Here is an 18,853-nt window from a genome sequence, read left to right as displayed (position 1 = left end):
AATAATTTACAACAACAATATATTAGGACTAAACTAAAATAGAAAACACTAAAATTAATTTAATATTTACATATCATCAATATATTAAAATTTATTTATAAAATGCTATTACATAATTTTAATGCATCTAGTAACATTAAAATTTAATCACTAGTCATCAAAAGAATTTTTTTAAATAAAGTCATTATACATTGTTCTTCGCAGATACAAATAATGTCAGAAATTCTATATTTTTGTCGAATACGGATCTAGAATCAGATAGAGAAAAGCAGTAAAAATATAAATTTGGATACATCCATTAGATGCACATTATAAGGAAAGACAAATACGAATATCCAAATTACAAAGTTTTAGCAGATACAGATGCTGAATAATTCATTGTATTATATTTTCCATCCTTACCCCCAACTACTCGAGAGGTCGAAGAACACAACTATGTTGCTAGGGCTCTTGATACCATCATATGTGGAAGTTGAGACCCAGACATGTTGGAAGCTATGGCGTATTGTGAAGCTTTATCGCTGGCAGTAGATTTAAACTTATATGTCCTATTTTTCAACATGACTTCAGCATACTGCTTTTTTCTCACAACAAATCAACATCATCAGCAGCTAAATTTCAGCGAAACGAACAGAAAGAATTAACCGATGCTTCAGTTGTGGTGCAAGGGATCAATGAATGGTAGCTTGTGGCACTAACACCACAAATTCCGAAGGAAATCTCAAATAGAAGAAAGTTTTCACTTTTGTGTATGAGAGGCTCACAATTTAGCAAGCCTTATCTCTGCTATCGTCATCAGTGGAAGTTGAGGCGCCCCAGCCACGGTAGAAAGAAGCTATATCGTGCTGCGAAGCTTTGTTGTCACCAGCAGTACATTTGAACTTACAAAAGAATTTACATTGCATCAAATGCTTCGGTTGTGGTGAAACTGAAAGGGATCAATGAAAGGTAATCGCTTGTGCCATTAACATCACGATTCCGAAGGAAATCTCAATCTCAAATAGAAGAAAGTCTCAATGGGCTATTTTTTTTGTGCACGAGAGGCTCACAATTTAGCTAGATAGATTGTCCCTTATCTCTGGACGTAGGCCGACATGTATGGCTCCTTGGGCAGTTGTGCCCACTGAAATAGCTTTATTGTGCCCTTTATATTACCATCAATCATGAGTAAAGTCAATCTTCCACTGAAACAAAAAAGTTGTGGACTGTGGAGCAGAGCAGGCGACGGACGGCGTCGCAAGCGATGCCAGGCCGCAGCAGCCCACCAAACCAACCAAGCCTTACCCAATCCGCGGGCCGCCGACCGCCGGCGGGGTGTGGCCACGGGCCACGGCGTGTGCCTGCCCGAGACGAGGCCAGGGATAAGAGCGTGTCCCACCGGCCACCCCCGCCCGCCCGCCCGCCCGCAGCATCTTTAAAATTCGGCCCGGCCGGGCCCCGGGGTTTCTCCTCCGTCTCCGTGACGAAAGAAACCCAGGCGCGGGCGCGGGCGTCCAACGAATTGGCGGGTTGGCTGGCTAGCCGAAGCCGAAGCCGCCGCACCAGCCTTGGCCTCCCTCGTAACGTAAACCTCGTTGGCTGGCCGGGTTGACGGCGGCACCAACGTTTCCCCTCGCCGCCTCGTTGCCTCCGCCCCCAAAGCAGCCCGCCCACTCCTCGTACATAAACCCCCACCGGCCACCGTGCCGTACGCCGCTCCCCCCCACCCTCTCTCTCCCCGCTCGCCTAGCAGTGACCATGGCCCTCCCGCCGTCCTCTTCGGCGTCTTCGCTCTCCGCCGCGTCAGCACAGCCGACGCCGCTCCACCTGCACCTCACTAGCCGGGCACCTGGCCGCCTCCCGCTGCTCCACTTCTCGCGTGCCGCGCTCCCGCTGCCGCTGCGCGCCCGCATTCCGCGCACCAACAACCCCCCGGGAACGCCCCTCCACCGCGGGCTCCCACCACCACCCTCCGCCTCCGCCTCGCCCTCCATCGCCGGCGGTGGCTTTGGCAGCGATGACGCCGAAGAGAACCACGGCGGAGACGGCGGCAGCGGCAGCGGAGCCGGCGGCGACGAGGGTGGTGGCGACGACGGCGGCCACAACGACCACGGCGGGGAGGATGCCGGCGACGGCTCGCTCGGCGACCCTCGCGGGGAGGCGCTGTTCGTGCTGGCGCAGCTGGGCCGGAAGCTCGACAGCCTGCCGTCTGATCTCGCCGCCGCCATCGAGAGCGGCCGGATCGGGGGCGACATCGTGGCCCGCTTCAACGAACTCGAGGCCAACGGTTTCATCAAATGGCTCCTCACCTTCAAGGGCTTCAGGGAGAGACTCCTCGCCGACGAACTCTTCCTCACCAAGCTCGGCATAGAGTGCGGCATCGGTCTCGTCGCCAAGGTCGGTCACCTCTCACGTACACCTCGCCACTCTCTCCTTTTTCTTTTTTTTTTCTTTTTCTTTTTATTTTTCGAGAACGTGCGCTGCACTTGTTTCACTGCTCCTGACAGGTCGCCCTTGAGTAGTGATCAAATTGCGTCGACCTGTCTAGTGCTAATTTGACTACTTTTGTTCAGACTGCCGCTGAGTTGCAGAAGAGGGGGGACAATTTCTTCAAAGAGATTGAAGTTGTCATATCTGATGTGGTACGCCTGCCTAACTGTGTTTATCTCATATCATCCAACTTGCTTCAAGCTTCATTATGCCTATGCCTTGGTTTTGGTACTACTTCTCAACACATAGCGCATTAGATTGTTATATTAGTCAGGACAAATCTGCACTTTCATCTTTGTAGCAACTGTATAAGGTTTGGAACTGAAATGTGAAAACTGGCGAAATATTAGAAGTTGATACATACTACTCATCCATTTTTTCACTTTACATCCTAGAATCCCTGCCTGCCTGTATGTTTTAAACTTTGGCCATTAATATGTTAGAAAATATCTATACTAGCAACACAAAATTACAAGTACTGTAAAAGAAAATTAACCAAGGGAGGTACATTTTTTTATAAAAAAATCTGAATAGTAGTGTTTATGTGGTTGGTTAAACTAGCTTTACCACTGGGCTTTTTATCAGTATCCACATTTCAGTAGTGTTCTTTGTCAAAAGGATGATGGCTGTAACTGGGGACTATAACAGTAGTGGCAAAATTTGGAAATAGGGTCAATTTCATCTAATGAGGATGAGACTCACTATTTTGTTAAATAATCAAGTCTGGAAACAAGACAATCACAATATCCCAAATATCTGGCTTTTCCATGGAACCATCCTGCTCATTTCTCATTCTTTCACTGTTACTGATGAAACATGCCAATCTTTGCAATCTCAGGCTAACGGAAGACCTTAAGATCTACTCTTTATCAAACAGAACATATTTTCTTTGGTTTCGCTTCACTAATAATTATAAAATGCCTCACTATCTGACATCACATGATTTGTACCTTTCTACACTGAACATTTAAACTATTCAGATATGAATCTAATTCAGTTGTTCCTTCTGATACTACCTAGGTCATGGCGATAGTTGCGGATGTCATGCTTGTCTATCTTCCTGCTCCAACTATTGGTTTACAGCCTCCAATTGCAAGAAATGCCTCAGCTATTGCCAGTTTTTTCTCTAGCTGCCCTGATAATGCTTTCCAAGTAAAGCAACCGTTTCCCTTTTCCTAGAGTTGAATGGACCTCATATTTCTTTCCCATTGTATTCGAAAACATGTTATGCAACTTTTTTGCAGATTGCTCTGGCTGGAAGATCATTCACACTTGTGCAGAGGATTGGAGCTTTTGTGGTACTGTAGATTCATTGCATTCAATTGTTAACTATTTTATGATATTCATAGTTACCTGGATTTATTTGCAAGCCATGTTGATCAACTAACAGTGGCTGCTTCTTTCCAGAGGAACGCTGCAAAGCTTTTGGTAGTGGGAACTACTGCTTCTTTGGTAAGTTTGTTTATCTCATAGCTATTCTGTGATGATCTTCATTAGCAGTCTATTTTGATCTTTTGCTAGAAAGTTGTCATTCTCTGTTCTGAGCGATATACAGTCGAACATGATCCTGTTACGAAGAAACACTTCTTCAAAACGGGAATCATTGTTATGCATGCAAAAAAATATTTATGCATTAGTTGGTTTTATCTCCCTGAATAAGTTCTCTAAGCTTGCAATGCCTACGAATTTGTCATCTTCCCAGGTTGGCACTAGTGTCACCAGTGCAGCGCTCAAAGCAAAGGCGGCTGTTAACAAGGATGAAGCCGTGGAAATTCCAGTTCTCCAAACTAGCATTGCCTATGGTATATACATGTCAATTTCTAGTAACCTCAGGTAAACAGAGTTCCTACATATTTTAGCATACAATACATACTTAAGCTTTTGAATTTATGACTGATTATCTTGTTTTGCTATGAGTTAGCCAGAGAGAACAAGCGTGCCAGTTGAATTGGCAATCTTGATTTTTTTTTTCCCCGCCTTGAAACAGATCGCAGCTGTGAAACATGTAGCAAATAGATACAGACGATGTTGTTGTCAACAATTTGGTTTGTCATTCACAGTTTCATTCTTATGACAAAATTTATATACTTCATCAGGTATCAGCTTCTGGCTGGTGTGCTCGAACAGAGGATCCTGGAGCCGTTGCTGCATAACCAGAAACTATTACTGAGTGCAATGTGCTTCATGGTTCGTTCGGGCAACACATTCCTTGGATCTTTGCTGTGAGTAACATTCACCTCACCAGAAACTGAAATCTTGCATCCTGCTGTTGATGTATTTGCTTACTGGTGAACTTTGTGAACAGCTGGATTGACTATGCCAGATGGATAGGCGTCCAAAAGGGTCACGATCACGAAGAGGCCTAAAAGTTGTAGCAGCTTGTCTGCATGTTCTTCTGTCAGTGGGGCATGTTCACAATACCATCGATGATGGCTTGCCTGCCTCTAGAATGCCGCTCAACTCTTCATTGGATTGGAGGCCCCCCCTATATATAGGACAAATCCCAATTTTGTTCGGAAAACCACAAGTAGGGATATATCCGTCGAATTCTCGTATGCAACGACAACGTCGTTTTACCCCTCAACTTTTCTTTTCTAGCTTGCAACTTGCAACAAGGGCTGTCATTGTTCAAAATTCAAATATATGTTACATTGGGGATTCCATGCTGACTACCTAAACTCTAGGAAGTTTCGCTTGTCCTATTTCATCTGTATGTATGCATTGTAGCTAGCCTTGTTGTATTTCCTCAATGCCTTGGCTGTTTTGTCGGTTAGAGTTCTTGACAACTGTTCCAGAGATTCTGTCGCAGTATATTCAGTGTCGCCTTATTACCAGACAAACGGTTTGTTGGTCCGAGGATCCACCTCAGATGCGAGTAGTCCAACATGAGGTAAGCACGCAATAAGTTTTTGAACTAAACAAAATAGTGAAGTCATAGAATTCTGCATCTACTATGAGCTACATGATGGGGATTTTCTTCATTGAGGGCTTGTTTTGATGTCTATGTATTTGTCTCAATCCACATATGTTGATGTGAGTTGGAGCATATTTGAACTAAAGGCCCGAATGATTTAGCGTATATATGGATGTACCGTATCCGTATGATACCCGGGTATAAAAAAACTAGAATAGTTACAGTTTCAATGAGAAGCGGGCTAACAGCCCTATTTTCTTCCAAATTTACAAATCAATTCAGCTACCCCCCCCCCCCCCTATAGGCCTAACACAATAAAAGACTTTCAATGCAACTCAGCTATTTAGCTTCTCTATATCACAGGTTTCATACATCAACAGGTTCATGGCACTAAGAGCAACCCTATCGCAGGCATATAGAATCATATGCCTCATGAAAAAGCGTGCATTCATGTAGGATTGGGCGTACTAAGACCAACACTGCCTCAACGCAAGGTACACTTGCATATGCCTCCCTTGGTCCTACACTAACCACTGTCTCTGGCATTTCCTGTTTACTTTTCCAATCCCCAAGGTAAGGCCTTGTTTAGTTTGGGAAAAATTTTGGATTTCGCTACTGTAGCACTTTCGTTTGTTTGTGGCAAATATTATCCAATCATAGACTAACTGGGATCAAAAAGATTCGTCTCGCGATTTACAGGTAAACTGCGTAATTAGTTTTTATTTTCGTCTATATTTAATGCTTCATGCATGTGCCGCAAGATTTGATGTGACGGGGAATCTTGAAAAATTTTGGGAACTAAACAAGGCCTAAGCATGTGACTGCCATTCCTCTCCCAACGCGATTTTCATGGTGCCTTCATCAATTTGTCAGGTGAGGGAAACGATACCTCTGCAGGCTCCTATAACAGCATGCAAGGCCACCGTCTTTTTACCTTTTGCAGCCACCAAGCATCTGAGCCTACATGGACAAATGACACCACTAGACAGCATGCAGCGTTGGGGGCTTGGGGCTGCTCTAACTGCAACAAGGAAGTTCGTCATGTTCTCCAAGTACTACTGCATTGCAGACTGTGCTGGCCCATCGAATGTCTTCTGAACCATGATGACAGGATTCTCCACAACCAATGGAGTTCCGAGCTTCTTGACTCACGTATGGGCCTTTTCTGGGCCGAGCGCAGGGTGGGCCGCGGCCCACAGGGCGGAGGCTGGAAGCCCAACTGGCTCTATACCTTACAAAAAGCCCAGAGCCTGTTATTTTGCACGGGCCGTGCAACCGATAGAGCCCACTAAGCTAAACCCTAATTAATAGCCCTTTGCGGTTGCAGCCCGACTTCTGTTCCTTACCACCGATCGCCGCAACGCAGCCGTCGCCACCATCGCCGTTCGCCGGGCCCGGCAGGATGTTCCTCACACCCGAGCAGCAGGCCGCGGGCGCCGCATCGTGCACGTCCATCTGCTCCACCTGCGGCGTCGTGGCGCCGAATCCGGCCAACACGTGCGCGCGCTGCCTCCGCGCGCGCATGGCCATCGCGGAGAGCGTGCCGCGCCACAACGACGTGGTGCGCTGCCCGGCGTGCTCCTCGTACCTCAGACCCCCCCGGTCGTGGATCAGCGCCGCACCGGACTCGGACGAGCTCATGCAGATCCTCCTCCGCCGCGTCGACCGCCACACCGCCCGCCACGGGGTCGCGATCGCCGCCGCGGAGTTGGTCGCCGTCCCCACCGAGCCGCCGCACTCCAACTCCAAGCGCCTCGTGCTCCGCGTCCGCGTCCGAGTCCGCCGCGAGACCACCCACGGCGTGACTGTGGAGGAGGACCACGTCGCGGAGTTCGCCGTCCACGACCGCCTCTGCGACGCCTGCGGCAGGGCCCGGGCACTGGCCGCTGGCCCCGACCAGCAGTGGTCCGCCGTCGTGCAGGTGCGGCAGCGCGCGTCGCACCGCCGCACGCTCATCCACCTCGACCAGCAGATCGTCAGGCACGGCGCCGCGGACTCGGCTGTCCGCGTGGACGGCAGCTCGGGGGGCCTCGACTTCTACTTCGCGTCGCGCTCTCACGCCGCGCGCCTCGTCGAATTCGTCTCGTCCGTCGCGCCCGCCCGCGTCGTCGGCACCGCGAGGCACCGCGCCTCGCCAAACAGTTTCAAGGACGCATACTCCGTGGAGCTCTGCGCGATTTGTCGCGACGACCTCATCTTCCTTCCCAGGGAGGCGTGCCGCGCCCTCGGCGGCCTGGGGCCGCTCGTCCTCTGCGTCAAGGTCAGCAAGTCGATAGCGCTGCTGGACACCAACACGATGCGCCTCGCCGTGATGGGCATCGCGGAGTACGACCGTTACATGTTCGAGCCCCTGCTCAGCAGCAGCCGCCTGGTGGAGTACGTCGTGCTCGACGTGGAGCTGGACCATCGTGAAGTCCACGTCTCGGTGCTCGTGCACGGCTCGCCGTACCTGATGTCATGGGTGCAGGTCGCCCGCGCGTCGGACTTGGGCAAGAACGACACCGTCTTCACCGTGAAGACGCATATCGGCTGGCGGCTGAACCCTGGGGACTATGTGCTAGGGTACGACCTCTGCAACGTCAACAATCAGGACCTGGAGAGCTATGGGCAGCGCCACGAGTTACCTGACGCAGTGCTTGTCAAGAAGAAGTACAAGAGGAGCGCCGGTAAGATGATGCAGGAGCAGGACGGCAGCGGCAGCGAAGGAATCTGCGCTGAGATTGAAGAACTTGCCATGGGTATTGGATGCATTGAGCTGAATCCTTCCGATGAGAAGGAGCTCGATGAGCTGCTCGAGGACCTCTCCATTTGATTGGCTGTGACATGCGAGTGTTGCATGCATTGCATAGAAATAATATGGCAGTATGCGTGCTCTGACTGTACAGTACGTCTTATCTCATCTATCCAAATTGACGGGAATTCGCTTATTCATTTAGCATCTCCTTCTCAGATAATTAAATTTGGAGATTTTAATAATTCAATTGAGTATAGAACGATATGAGCTTATATTACTCTCTAATTGTACACATTATTTGAGGTGCATGTTTCGACTCTTTTTTTTTGTTCAAAGCATGCAAATTTAGTGGATCAGTTCTCAGCTGATCTACCTTGACCTAAAGTTGAGCATGCAGCTCGAGGCCCAAAGGCATGGCACGGAGCCTGGTATTTTGGCTCGGTCCAAGCCTAGCCTAACCTCCATCGGGCCCGTGCCAGGCACGGCCCGGTACACAGGCCGTCCTTGGCCCATCGGGCGACACGGCACAGCTCATTATATAACGGTCAGCCCGTTAGAGGCTCACTACCAAAGGAGGCCTATATAAGCCCCCACCACGGCTCCCCTCTCCCATCAAACACTAATCCCCATTCGGTATCGCGTCGCGCCGTGCCTCTCCTCCTGGCCACTGTACTGCTCAAACCCTAATCCTTATCTCACCATTGCGACGACGACGTCCACCTTCCACCTCTGTCGCTTGACTCAGGCGGCTTCTCCATCACCACTAGCGGCGACGAATCATGGAGAGCTCGTGTTGTCGTCCTCCTGTTGTGGACACGGTCGTAGCCTGCCATTGCCCTCGTTGTTGACGTTGCCTTCCCCATCTTTGGCAACCCCTCCGCCGGATCTTTACATCTTGTCTTCCTCCTCTAACCTCTCATACTCTCTTCTTTCTCCCACCATCTCTCTATCGCTTAGTGCTCTATGGGCCGACACGACATGAAAAACTGCCCATGTGTCATGTCGGGGCCGTCACCTTGGCACAGTGTACTAGGGAGGCATGGCCCGGAGGCACGCGTGCCATATCGTGTCATGCCCTACTTGGGCATGCCTGGCACGGGTCTGGGCCGTGCCATGCTGGGTGGCTCGGATGCAAATATGCATTGGGGGCGGGCACATAACAAAAACCGCTTTGGTTAAATTCATAACGGAGGCAGTTGCCTTACGCAAACCGCCTCGGTTAAAATATTAAAGGAGGCGGTCTAGTTAGGACAGTTTGGCGGTTTTTAGAGCATCCGTATCAGTTAAAAGATTGATCGAGATGGTTAGCCAACCGTGTTGGCTTGCCTGCCTTGAAAAATCGTTTTTGCCCACCTTCGTTAAGTTTATTGTAGAAGTGGATCCCCCCGGCGCACCCCTGTCTGTCGTGTCCCTGACTACCAGCCCCAACGCACCGCACGCCACGTCGCTGGCTCGCTGCACCTCATTCCCCAACATCCCCTAACTCTTTAAACAACAAGAAACACGTGCAACATGAAACACTTGAATGCAACATTTGTCTGAAATTGGATGAAACATCTAGACCATGCACTTGCAACATATGTGTGAAACATATACAACATCTAGATAGAACACTTGCAACTTGCAACATGGAACCATTTGTTGCAATAGAGGACTGAAACAAATAAAAATTCAGGAACATACCCTTCAATATATGTGTGAATGAATTGAGATGGATTGACATTACTTCATGCTGGCAATCCATGTCCTTCACTGGAACCTGAACATACAACCATTAGACATGGTCATAACAGCCAGAGAAGCATTTGGAAGCAACATCTTCAGGGAAATCATCATCACTACCCGTTGGGCAATATGGTTGGTCAAAAATGGCATCATCTTTGACAATGGGCAAGTCAATCTGATTACTGGAATAAAAGATTCAAAGTTGAACTTCATCTGATTTTTGTACAAAGGCCAAAAGTCCTTGGCAATTATGTCTGCGTTTATGGAGAGACAGTATCTCTTAATATAACTTCTTTTCCTTTTTCTTTGGGCCTTGACGCCTATTATTCTTGCTCTTTTTGTACACATATTCTTTCATTCAATTGAAAAGCAAAAAAATATAGGTAGGCGATTCATCTACTGATTCGGTCAAAAAAAAATATGCAACATCTAGATCAACGCTTATAACAAGAGAAACAAATAAAACATTTTGAACAAATGCTTCCAACATGCCTATGCAACATGTGTAACATCCTTCGATCCAATTTTGCAATATCCATATGAAACATTACAAAATACATCTAAAATGCATGAAACCCTTGAAACATACATATGCAACATAGAGGAGGGGAAGGTCGGGCCGATCCATTCCGGTCGTCGGGGTCAGAGATGGCAGTGAGCGGTTGCGCACGAGCACCAGCGCCACCAGTACCAGGCTTGGCTGAGTGATGATGGTGGGGATGGGGACGAGAGGAGTGCCATGGCCACCGGGGTGAGAGAGGGCACCGCTCGAGGTGGAGAGGGCACCATGCCAGGTAGGAGCGAGCCACCCACTCCCTTGCAACACCACACACCACCTACATGGTTCTCGCTCTTGCTCCATAGATCTCGTCGCGGTGGGGGAGAGTGTAACATCCCGGCCCAGGGCTTAACACGACTAATAGAATACTCATACCAACAAGTTACAACTTTATTTCCGGAAGCCCAACTCTAAAGAACTCTAAAGTTAAGCGTGCTTGACCTAGAGAAATCTAGGGATGGGTGACTGACCAGGAAGTACTTCGTGGTGCACATGAGTGAGGACAAAGTGTCCGAAAAAGACTCGGACCCGATCTTGTGGAGGCGGGACGTTACAGAGAGGGTCATTGGATCTATGACATTGGGGGCTCCCAATGAGTGAGGACACCATAGTGGGGGAGGGCGCCGCTAAGGCGCCAATGGGGTGAGGAGTAGAGAGAGAGGAGCTCGTTGGGCAGGCGGTGCGTGTAGAGTGGGGTGAGGTGGCTACGAGTTGATTTTGTTTCTTTATTTATATATAGGCGAGCGACGCGTGTGGTAGTGAGGTAAAGTTGTGGTGTACGTCATGCAACATGTCCGGTCGCTGGCGTCAAACATCCTATCTGTACCTTTACTTTGAATATTAAAGAGATAAAATTTCTACCACCGTAATAATAGTCTGCCAACAGTTGTTTAGTCGTGAATGCCCAAATTATCTATTATATTTCTACTACTCCAACCTCTATACATGGTGTGGACAAGGCGTTAGAGTTGAGACAGGTTCAGACTACAAGTCTCGTGCCAGGCTGCTGTAATGTTTTGTGCTCTAGCTCTACATGAACTTTAGTAATGCTTTGCACCAAAACATAACAATGATATGGTAATTTAAGTATGACCGTGTGTTGTATTTATTTTAGAAAATAGTATAATGTGTTAAAAATTGGTATTGCCCTAATTAAGACATCCAAAATGGATAGATGATTCAATCCGATCACTTCCTTCCACTCTCACGCCTCGCGCCTACCCCATCGCACGCCCATGGCTGCTTCCCTAGCTGGCAGTGGTGCACTCACCCATCCCGGCGGCCTCTTCCTCTACCCCTGCGTCGCCCCTTCCCCACCCGTGCGTCCTCACCCACCGGGAGCGCCTAACACCCATGATCCGGTGGCCCTCCTCTCCACCTCGGCGTGATCCATGGACCATGAGCGAGATCCATGGAGGTGGCGCAGTGCTGTTGTAGGGGAGTGGGCGGTTCTACTCGACCCCGATACGACACCATCCCTACCCCGTCGCCGCCCTCTCTCACCTAGCGACTGAGCTCCCCCACCCCACAACCAGAATCGACTAGTCAACCTTTCCCTCCCCTATGTTGCATATGTATGTTTCAAGTATTTCAGACATTTTAGATATATGTTGTATTTGTTTGACATGGATGTTATAGAACTAGATCAGAGGATGTTGCGCATGTTGCAGTTGTTTAGAGTCATGTTGCAAGCATATGTTTCAAGTGTTTCAAATGTTTCAGAGGATGTTTCATATGTATTTTCGGAGGCATATTGCAAGTGTGTTTATTTATATGTTGCATATGTTTTACACATACATTGCATGTATTTTATTTAGACGTTTGTGTATGGTTGCAATAGTTTTCAAGTGTTTTTTGGTGTTTTTCAGTGTTTCTGAAGCATGTTTCAAGTGTCTCAACTACCTTCAGACTTATGTTACAACTATTATATTTGGATGTTTCAAAAGCAAGTCGAGTGTTGCATCTCTCCTCCCTACCTTCTGTTGCGTCATCTCTCCCAGCGTCGGCAGGGCATCCATATGACGTTGCGGCTGGGACCTTCTGAATCGGAGGCGCCCTGTGCCCTTCTCCTCTTTGTCACTTGGACATCATGGACCGTTCGTCCGGGCGTAAGCATTTTCGTTTTTAAAAAACAATTTTTGGTAGCAATTACGAGATTGGGAGGAGGGGTGCCAGATGTTGTGATGATCTCGTACGTGGCTTTTAAATAATTAAACTGATGAGCTCAGTGCGTATGTTTCTTTGGAATGATAAATAAAGTGGGGATGCCGACTATCCCAATGAGTCCGTTGAGTGTTGACAATGCAAAGTCACAAAATGTACAGAATTGGCTCCAAGCCTCCCGTAGAACTGAGTGTGATTTTTGACTTTAGACTCGACGTGATCGGATAGTGTACATATAGCTAGGGGGTGTTTAGGACTGCTCCACGAACTCTGCTCCATAAACTCCGTCGTGGAGCAGCTCCACAAAAAACTGGAGTTCGTGGAGTACCTCTTTAGGGAGTGTTTGGGACTGCTCCACAAACTCTGCTCTATAAACTTCACCATGGAGCAGCTCCACAAAAAACTGGAGTTTGTGGAGTACCTCTTTAGGTGTTCTCACAACTCCACCATTTTTCCTCGAACTGAGTGCGTGGAGCTGAAACCGTTTGGCTAAAAAACGTGGAGCGGAGCTGAAAAATGTGGAGCGGAGCAGTCCATAGGTGCTCTCACAACTCCACTCTTTTTTCTCGAACCGAGTGCGTGGAGCTGAAACCGTTTGGCTAAAAAACGTAGAGCGGAGCTGAAAAACCTGGAGCAGAGCAGTTCCAAACACCCCATAGTATATGTATTTGGTACAACTTTAGATTTGTGGTGCCGAGGAATGTGGCTGGATATATAGTATGTCTTTAGTCGGTATTTGGTATAATTTTTTTTATAGTCTTTGTGACTGACTAGTGGTATACGTGTTTTCGGTATCACCAGGTAGATAATTATTTTAAAGTTTTTTTTAGTGTAGAGATAGAGATAAAGATAGAGAATATAGATGGTTAAAGTATGAGTCCAATAGAAAAACAAATACGTGGCAGCCTAGAACTTCTGCATCCAGACCCCCCCAAAACAGACTATAGGTCCATATGCATGCTCGACTGGACCAAAGACTGAACTTTGTTGATCACAGGCAAAATAATTAGACTCGACCATGCAGGCTAGCACGTTGGGTTTTGTGGACGTGCCTCATGGGCTTCGGTTGATATACCCTGCTGTGGCTGCCGTGAGCCCGTGACACAGGTGTTACTCATGTTGAGCATGTGTGGACAATGATGCAGCTGCTTTTACTTTTTATATAAGGTCCTTTACTTTATAAGTCCCACCTGGACGTCGACATCCCAACAAGAAGCAAATTAAAGGGGCCAAGCTGCATACCGCGCGGGAGTGAATCACAGCACACGCACAGAGCGCAGCCAAAGCGCTGCATTAAACTTAAATTAATCTTGAGGATGTAATCTATATATCTTATAAAAATGTAATCTATATATCTTATAAAAATAAACCCCACTGTTCTATTTCTCACGATGTTAATGTAACGCCTGGTAGCTGGACCGAAGAATCACTGGCAGGACACAATTCGCAATTGCATCTCTTCTTCTCTGTATTTCTATCTTCTATCGATTCTATTTATATATGCACCTAAAAAATACTCAAACTCCTCCGCCACGAGTTTCTGACCGCTCGATTTAGTCAACGCGTCATCCTTCTTCCATCAGCTCAGATCAAGAGCAACCATTCATAAATCGTTTTGCTATAGAGTATGTTGTCGTTTGTAGTTGGTCCCACACCCTACTTTGCATGCCCTATTTTTTTCATTCACGGGAATCTAATGCAAAAACATTTGTTACCTTTTTAATATTTTCTAAAAATGGTCATATCAGAGTCACACACATATTAAAAAAATGAAACCAATTCTGTTTTAATATTCTTATATAAATAGAAATATTATTATACATACATATTACGAAAGTTGTCTGTCTTCTAGCGAGTCAGGCTGACCCAACCACCACTTCTCACCTCGTCTATCTTCCACTCATTTCGTCTCTCTTCCACTCATCTCGTCTCCTCGTCGCTTGCTCCACTCCTCTCCTCTTGCAATACTACAACAGACAAACCCAATCCTCTCGTCTCCTCTATTGTAGCTAGCTACGACCTACGACCCTTCGTTCCCCTCCATTCGACCCAACACTAGCCATGGCTCACATGATCGTTGTAGCTTTTTCTCTGATCTCCTTACTCCATGAGGCTGCTAAGGCTAAAGTGGCTTACCACGGTCGCAGTTAGTCAGTAGTTACTTAGGATGGACATGTGCATCCTCACAAGACGTGTTCAAGTATAAAGCTTTTGAATGATGACTCCTTTCCAACTTCACCGTACACCACATGTCCACACGTCTTCCATCTTAGCTCGCAAGACATGTCGGTATAAAGCTTTGGAGCGATGATAGGCTTGTTGTGCTAGTCTCGGCTTAGCACGGCAGTGCGCATTTGCCATGCCTTGGAATTTGTCATGAAATATGTTAGATTTAAAAATAAAAAATAGCTAAGTTTAGTTTAAATTTCTTTTAAAAAATGAAAATAGGATTCCCCCCCCCCCCCCCCCCCCCCCCCATACCGAGATAAGCCTCGGTCTAGTGGTTGCAAATGGAACGCAAATTGAAGCGGTCCAGACGACGCCCCTGTGTGTTCCTATCAATTCCGTTGGGGGATTTGTTTTCGTATGCATAATATCGTCGTCGCTGCCTGTCTTTTTGCTAGCCGATCCCGACCCGACGTGGCACCGGGTTACTGGCCTGGAGCACGTACTGGTAAGCTGTGAGAGTGAGTGAGTGAGGTACTGGGCATGCAGCAGCCACTTGCTCCCCACCTCGTCTCTCTTCCACTCATCTCCTGGCCTCTCCTCTCCTTTATCCTCTTCCAATCCCAATACTGTTACCGTTACAAATCCAATCCTCTCCTGAGTCTCTCCTCTGCTTTAGCTAGGTAGCTACGGCCCTTTGGTCCCCGGCTAGCTTCTTCTTCATTCGACCCCACGCAGCAGCAGGACGCCAGCAGCAGCCAGCAGCCATGGCTGCCGTGACCGCGGCGGCCGTCTCTCTGTCCTCCTCGTCGTCCCCAGCTGCTGCTGCTGCCAAGGCCAAGGCGGCGGCGTCCCCGTCGTCGCCATGCAGCCACCTCCAGTTCCTATCCTTGTACCCGCAGCGGCGCACCCGCGCGGTGCGGATGCGGGTGCAGGTGTCCAGCACCGAGACCGCGGAGGCGGAGGCGGTGAAGAAGGAGAAGGTGTCCAAGAAGCAGGACGAGGGCGTCGTCACCAACAAGTACAGGCCCAAGGAGCCCTACGTCGGGAGGTGCCTGTCCAACACTAGGATTACCGGCGACGACGCGCCAGGGGAGACGTGGCACATGGTCTTCAGCACCGAAGGTATATATGTAGTGTACGTACGGAGTGAGTCTTAATTAATTAGGTACCTCTGCTCTCTGCCTCTCTCTCTCTCTTTCTCTAGCTAATTAAGCTAGCTACTAGTTAAGATAAGATAAGATATGGTCATGCTCATGCAGCTGGCCTCACCGTGCTAAGCATGCAAGCAAGATTATAGAGATTAAAAATTGATGTATGTACTAGTACTACTGTACTTTTTCTTGATAGGTAGTACTACTATATATACTACATGCATATAATATGTTGTTATATACATACATATATATAAACATAACAGAAAGCGAGATATATATTGGGGTACGGTGTGCATGCAGGCGAGGTCCCCTACAGAGAGGGGCAGTCCATCGGCATCATCGCTGACGGCGAGGACAAGAACGGCAAGCCGCACAAGCTGAGGCTCTACTCCATCGCCAGTAGCGCCCTCGGAGATTTCGGCGACTCCAAAACGGTGAGCTAGCCATCGAGTTGCTTTCATATGCATATGCATCGCCAATAATTAATTAATATCTATTAAAATAAATTATATGGCAACTTTTTCCAGTGGTGTGTTTCTTTGTTGGTCTCTTTCAGTTTCAGTGGTCTCCCTGGTTCTGCATGCAGTTGTTCTTTTTTCTGATAGTTGTCTGTGGTAGGTGTAGTGGCAGGTTTTCGAAAGCAAAGCTGCTGGGGCCTGGGGGACTAGTCCTATAATTTTCGAACCTTTTTTGTTTTTCCCTCGTCTAATATATATATACACCGGCAAATCTCTTGATGTTCTTTCTAAAAAATCTATACACGACGTCTTCTATCCAAATTAACTAAAACAACAATTTTAAAAAAGACTTTGTTATACATGTGTAGGTGTCGCTGTGCGTGAAGAGGCTAGTCTACACCAACGATCAAGGGGAGATCGTCAAAGGAGTCTGCTCAAACTTCCTGTGTCAGTTTTCTTTCCTCTCTGTCTTGTTTTAGTTCGAATTTGATTTAATTGTTCGATGCAGACTAAGCATAAAACCTGTCAAATTAAGGATTAGAGTCATTTTCAAGGCATCGGAGATGTGTGTTCAGAGGATCTCGCTAGTACGCTGACTGATATATATCCTGTGCATGCAGGTGACCTGAAGCCCGGCTCTGAGGTGAAGATCACAGGGCCAGTGGGCAAGGAGATGCTCATGCCCAAAGACCCCAATGCAACAATCATCATGGTGATTATTCAGCTCATCTGATCCATCCAATGAACAATTAAATTTCTAGCTAGCTATCTGTTTAATTTGCAGTGCAACCAGTCCATCATGCATATATGCATGCTTGTCGCACTGGTAAACTGAATGAAACAACTGAACATGTGAAACGTGATGCATATAATGCAGCTCGCAACGGGTACTGGTATCGCTCCGTTCCGCTCCTTCTTGTGGAAGATGTTCTTCGAGGAGCACGAGGACTACAAGGTGAGAGTGTGTATCTGTGCTCCCTGCAGCCAGTCTCAATTAAACAACAGAGACAGACAATAATGCAATTTACATACAAATCAGTGTGAGGAATGGAATGAACTGACTGAAATTATATATAGTACACCGGCCTTGCGTGGCTGTTCCTGGGAGTCCCGACGAGCGACACCCTGCTGTACAAGGAGGAGCTGGAGAAGATGAAGGAGATGGCGCCTGAAAATTTCCGGCTGGACTTCGCGGTGAGCCGGGAGCAGACGAACGCGGCGGGGGAGAAGATGTACATCCAGACGCGGATGGCGGAGTACAAGGAGGAGCTGTGGGAGCTGCTCAAGAAGGACAACACCTACGTCTACATGTGCGGGCTCAAGGGCATGGAGAAGGGCATCGACGACATCATGGTCGATCTAGCAGCAAAGGACGGTGCGTAATATATATCTGTTTCTTGCATTGCATTGTACTACTCTCTACTTATTACACATATATATGTCATCTCTTCTCGTTGCTTTGCTTTGCTGCATTAATTGGTTTGGTTAACCACGCATCATCATCATCATCCATCAGGGATCGACTGGATGGAGTACAAGAAGCAGCTCAAGAAGGGCGAGCAATGGAACGTCGAAGTCTACTGATCCATGCATTGATCCATGACGACGACCAATACGTTTTTTTGTTGTTGTTTTGGTTCTGTTGTGCAAGCTCCGCTCGATCTGCTCAACGATGCTCTGCCGCTGGGCTATATAGCCACTGCTGATGGAGATGCACGCATGATGCATCCTTCATTGATCAGCATCAGCTCAAACAAGCTGATGACGAGTTAGCTCTGCATTGCTAAGATCAATGAAATTGCCGAGTCAGACTCGGTCTATCGATGTACATATACCTTACGATTGGAAGACACATATATAATCCATGGTTTCTTTCTGGAACACCCCCCTAAAGAACGGTTTTGATTTTTTTTTTATCAAAACTATCTCCTAAAAGATGCATCCTATCTACTATATATGGTTGATTAGGAGCAACGTAAAAAAAATGCTCAGCCAAAGGAGTTTAGCTTTGGGGTATTACAAGCCGACAGAGAGAGAGGGCTCACAGTCACAGGAAACTAATTAAGTACACCGTTGCGACACTGTAACTCTCTCATCTAGGCAGCGGCATTTCCATAGGTGGGCTGCATGCATCATTGCAGGTCGCAGCAAAACGACTGATGAATGGCGCGCCACATCGTCCATGTGCTTCTAAAGCATCCATCACATTCACAACCAGATGCAAGAAGACATTAGACATCCGAGTGCAACCTAGATGTGACGTGATAGATGGCGATTGGCGCACCACATAGTTCATGTGCTTCTAAAGCATCCATCACACCAGATGCAAGAAGACATCCGAGTGCAGCCAAGATGTAACGATCCCGGTTTTATGTAATATAAAAATGCCTTTTGTTTTTTTGCAATGTGTTGCAATAGAGTTTAGACAAATGCTTTTGCAAAACACCTTCTCTTTTTCCTATTTCAAAATCATAGTTTAAGAACTTAATTTCAATACTACTTTGCACA

The 18,853-nt window shown here is 47.4% G+C and overlaps 3 protein-coding genes across 3 annotated transcripts; all 3 read left to right on the top strand.

The window, feature by feature from the left end:
• LOC8074089 (protein RETICULATA-RELATED 4, chloroplastic) lies at positions 1,419-5,219 on the top strand. The gene is made up of 8 exons (XM_021457229.1): positions 1,419-2,376; positions 2,553-2,621; positions 3,490-3,621; positions 3,714-3,767; positions 3,877-3,921; positions 4,172-4,302; positions 4,566-4,691; positions 4,775-5,219. The coding sequence occupies exons 1-8, from the start codon at positions 1,738-1,740 to the stop codon at positions 4,833-4,835; spliced, it is 1,257 nt and encodes a 418-aa protein (XP_021312904.1). The 5' UTR covers positions 1,419-1,737; the 3' UTR covers positions 4,836-5,219.
• LOC110434060 (60S ribosomal export protein NMD3-like) lies at positions 6,144-8,321 on the top strand. Its single transcript, XM_021457719.1, has one exon. It carries the CDS (start codon positions 6,786-6,788, stop codon positions 8,193-8,195), a length of 1,410 nt encoding a protein of 469 aa, XP_021313394.1. The 5' UTR covers positions 6,144-6,785; the 3' UTR covers positions 8,196-8,321.
• Positions 15,288-18,228, top strand: LOC8077380 (ferredoxin--NADP reductase, leaf isozyme, chloroplastic). Its single transcript, XM_002459084.2, has 7 exons — positions 15,288-15,855; positions 16,188-16,321; positions 16,714-16,792; positions 16,966-17,057; positions 17,223-17,300; positions 17,423-17,720; positions 17,862-18,228. Exons 1-7 carry the CDS (start codon positions 15,498-15,500, stop codon positions 17,927-17,929), a joined length of 1,107 nt encoding a protein of 368 aa, XP_002459129.1. The 5' UTR covers positions 15,288-15,497; the 3' UTR covers positions 17,930-18,228.

This window comes from Sorghum bicolor, chromosome 3 (genome assembly GCF_000003195.3).
Source record: "Sorghum bicolor cultivar BTx623 chromosome 3, Sorghum_bicolor_NCBIv3, whole genome shotgun sequence".
NCBI classification, from domain to species: domain Eukaryota; kingdom Viridiplantae; phylum Streptophyta; class Magnoliopsida; order Poales; family Poaceae; genus Sorghum; species Sorghum bicolor.
Note: the sequence above shows the minus strand (reverse complement) of the source record. Positions and strands in the feature narration are given on the sequence as shown.